Here is a 3,144-nt window from a genome sequence, read left to right as displayed (position 1 = left end):
CATAACAGTAATCGAGTTAATACTACCCCCAACTCTCATATATTGTTTATAATGATTTTCGTTTTTCTAACAATCCTTTGGTGTCTGTCAGTGTATGAGTTATAGGTAGTACATGTATATATAAAATTGCGTGGATTACGATCCTCTGGTTGACGTTTTATACCTTGAGATATTTCCTTGGCTTTGATCCTGCTAGTTGCAAGAGTATAAAATGTTCGGTTGTACCCAAACTTAGCCCCTCCTTACTTATTGTTAAATAAAAACAGATGCTATATGTGTGCGAAAACAATTAGCAATTATAAGGGTCACATGGAAAACTGCATACAATAACTTTTATCGGACTATAGATGTTGACAGTGTCTTAATTATGTATCATAAACGACCAAACAATCAAATAGTCAAAGTTAGAAAAGGAGAAACATCATTCGGCCCTTATTTAGTGACATACAAAGAAGAAATTTATATTAACGCTAAGGCCGCGGCCACGCAGTAAACGACTGAGCGATGAGCGACGATTTTGAGCGACGTATGGCTTTTTACTGAGCGACTGTTGTTGAGCGATTAGTTGCTAAAATGCCGTTGTCAAGAGCTGTACAGCGTATATTACTGCTTGAAAATAGATATCATGTTTATAGAATCTTGCTACGTATAAAACAAAGAAAGTATGGTGTTCATCCTATAAACCAAACAAGATGAAGGTTCGGTGAATTTAATCATTTATATCAAAATCTACGTAAATTTCCAGATAGATTCTTTCAATATCTACGCATGTCTATACAATCTTTTGATATATTGCTTGAAAAAGTTCGTCCTAAATTAACAAAACAAAGGAAAGCAATTCGTGCAGAGCAGAGGCTCGTTTTGACCTTGAGGTAAGTTAAACATAAATTTCATTTTATTCATTTATATAAGTTAAACATAATATTACATATATACTTTACTGTTTGTTCTGATTATTGGCAAACGATGTCCGGTATTTGTTTAAAATTACATTTTGTATTTCTCCTCTGACTTCTAATTTTTCAATATTGTTAAACTGCCGCATAAATGGCAAGAAACTTTTAAAAAACTGAAGATCATCATCATCTTCTTCCTTCTTTTCTACCTCAGCTTTTAAAATTTCCATTCGCTCCTTTTCAATTTTGAGAAATTCAGATTCAAACTCGCTTGTTCTTCCCTTTCTTTTCTTTGTTTTTGGTGGCACATTTGTAGAGCAACTGGTGGAGACAGAAGTACTGGTTTCAGGCATATCAAGAGCCCGATTTTGCTGGTTGACTCTTTTGCAGATTTCTCCTGTATGTGTCTCTTAAATTCTTCCACTTTCCTTTTGCTGCTTCTCCTGAAATGTTATTAGTATATTGAATTAAATTATATTACATATTTGCAGGTTTTTAGCTACAGGACATTCGTTTCGCGATTTAGCTTTTGCTTTTCGCATGGGCAGAAGCACAGTCAGTTTAATTATTTCAGAAACATGCGAAATCATATGGAAAGAACTTTTGGCGGAGTATATGCCTATACCAACAACAGACCGCCTTAAAACTGTCATAAATGATTACTATAGGCGTTGGAAATTTCCGAACTGTTTTGGCAGTATTGATGGTAAACACTGTCAAATTAAGTGTCCGGCAAATTCTGGATCCCATTATTTTAATTATTTGCACTACTTTTCCGTAGTACTGCAAGGTGTAGCAGATGCTGACAAAAAATTTGTAACTATAGAAATGGGAGGAAGAGGAAAGCAAAGTGATGACGGTACTTTTTCTGGATCAACATTATTTCGATTGCTTGAAGCGGATACATTGAATGTTCCTCTTCCCCAAGCATTGCCAAACTCAAATACTATTTTACCTAATTTTCTGATTGGTGATGAAGCTTATCCACTGAAAACATATTTGTTAAGACCTTTTCCACGTAGGAATTTAAATGCGAAAACAGAAAATTTTAATTATCGACTTTCAATAGCAAGAAAATGCATTGAATGCGCATTTGGAATATTAACCAGTAAATGGCGTTTTTTGCAAAAAGCCATTGAAACAACACCAAGAACAGCTATTATTTTAATTAAATGTGCTTGTGTACTGCACAATTTTGTGAGGGAGCGCGATGGCGATAGTGATCTTGATTACTTACAAACAACAACTATAAACAATGCTAACGCTCAAACAAATACCGTTGATCGAGAACAACAGCAAAACTTCAGCAGAAGCCGCCAAACAGCATTAAATATACGTAATGAATTAACAGAATACTTGTGGGAGTTTGGACATTAAATTCCACTTAAAATTTTAATTTTATCATGTTAATATATTAACAATCAATTTTTTTTATGAATAAAAAAACACTCACCAGAACAACCACACATTTCTCCCAGTTTTTTCCATATGTTGTCAGTGATATTTTTATTTTTGAAGTCTTTGTGGCTATCCTGCCACAAAACCGTGTAGCTTTGCACCTCAGAAATAAGCATTTCAATGTTAAATTTGTCCATTCTTTCTGTTCGTCGCTCAGCAGTCAACTGAAAATTAGAACATGTTTCAATTGTTAAGCGACGTCGCTCAGTCGCAGAGAAATCGCTCAGTCGCTCATCGCTTACTGCGTGGCCACTTCAATGACATTCCATATGTTTTAATTTCGTCGCTCATCACTCAGCCGCTCATCGCTCAGTGCGTGGCCGCGCACTAAGACTTCTTGCACCGAAAAAGTGAAGGCAACGATCCGACATAGCATTCCTTCAACGTAGTTCGTCGACCTGACTGACCGAACATTTGGAAATATTAAGTTTACCTTATTTGCGCAAAATTAATTTGCGGAACATTGCACACATTGAAAACTTGCCTGAAATAGTCCGTAAGTGCACTACCCAATGCATGTTAGTGAGGGCCAATACCATTATGGGCATCGGTATTGTTAAGGTTTTAAAGGCAAAAAAAGGATAAATTTGTGTTTTATTATACTTTTTAAGTATAATAATACCCAACGATTACCATCCTCTCGCCCAACCGACGCGAGGGCCGGAATCCGCGAACGAGCGGAATTAGCCGAGTCATAAAAGCCAAGAGAGTTTTAAGCGTTGCGATCTTAAGCTGCTCAGCTACAGATATAAAAATTTCAACAGCCAAAATTAAGAATTAAATTAAAGTT

General features: G+C 35.8%; 1 protein-coding gene across 5 annotated transcripts; it reads left to right on the top strand.

Moving 5' to 3' along the window:
* The first annotated feature begins 225 nt into the window (after positions 1-225).
* On the top strand, positions 226-2,352 carry LOC105223765 (uncharacterized). 5 transcript variants are annotated; one of them, XR_007422142.1, is made up of 4 exons: positions 226-662; positions 746-872; positions 1,213-1,295; positions 1,388-2,352. XR_007422142.1 is itself a non-coding variant. In XM_049451398.1 (3 exons), the coding sequence occupies exons 1-3, from the start codon at positions 769-771 to the stop codon at positions 2,271-2,273; spliced, it is 915 nt and encodes a 304-aa protein (XP_049307355.1). In that variant the 5' UTR covers positions 238-768; the 3' UTR covers positions 2,274-2,352. The 5 variants fall into 5 exon arrangements, 3 of the variants coding, with proteins under 3 accessions (XP_049307355.1, XP_049307353.1, XP_049307352.1); XR_007422141.1 differs by having other exon boundaries at positions 226-872; XM_049451398.1 differs by lacking the exon at positions 1,213-1,295 and having other exon boundaries at positions 238-872; positions 1,388-1,602; positions 1,678-2,352.
* The last annotated feature ends 792 nt before the right edge of the window (positions 2,353-3,144 follow it).

The sequence above is a fragment of the Bactrocera dorsalis genome, chromosome 3, assembly GCF_023373825.1.
Source record: "Bactrocera dorsalis isolate Fly_Bdor chromosome 3, ASM2337382v1, whole genome shotgun sequence".
Lineage (NCBI taxonomy): Eukaryota > Metazoa > Arthropoda > Insecta > Diptera > Tephritidae > Bactrocera > Bactrocera dorsalis.
This window is presented reverse-complemented; position numbering and strand designations above follow the sequence as displayed.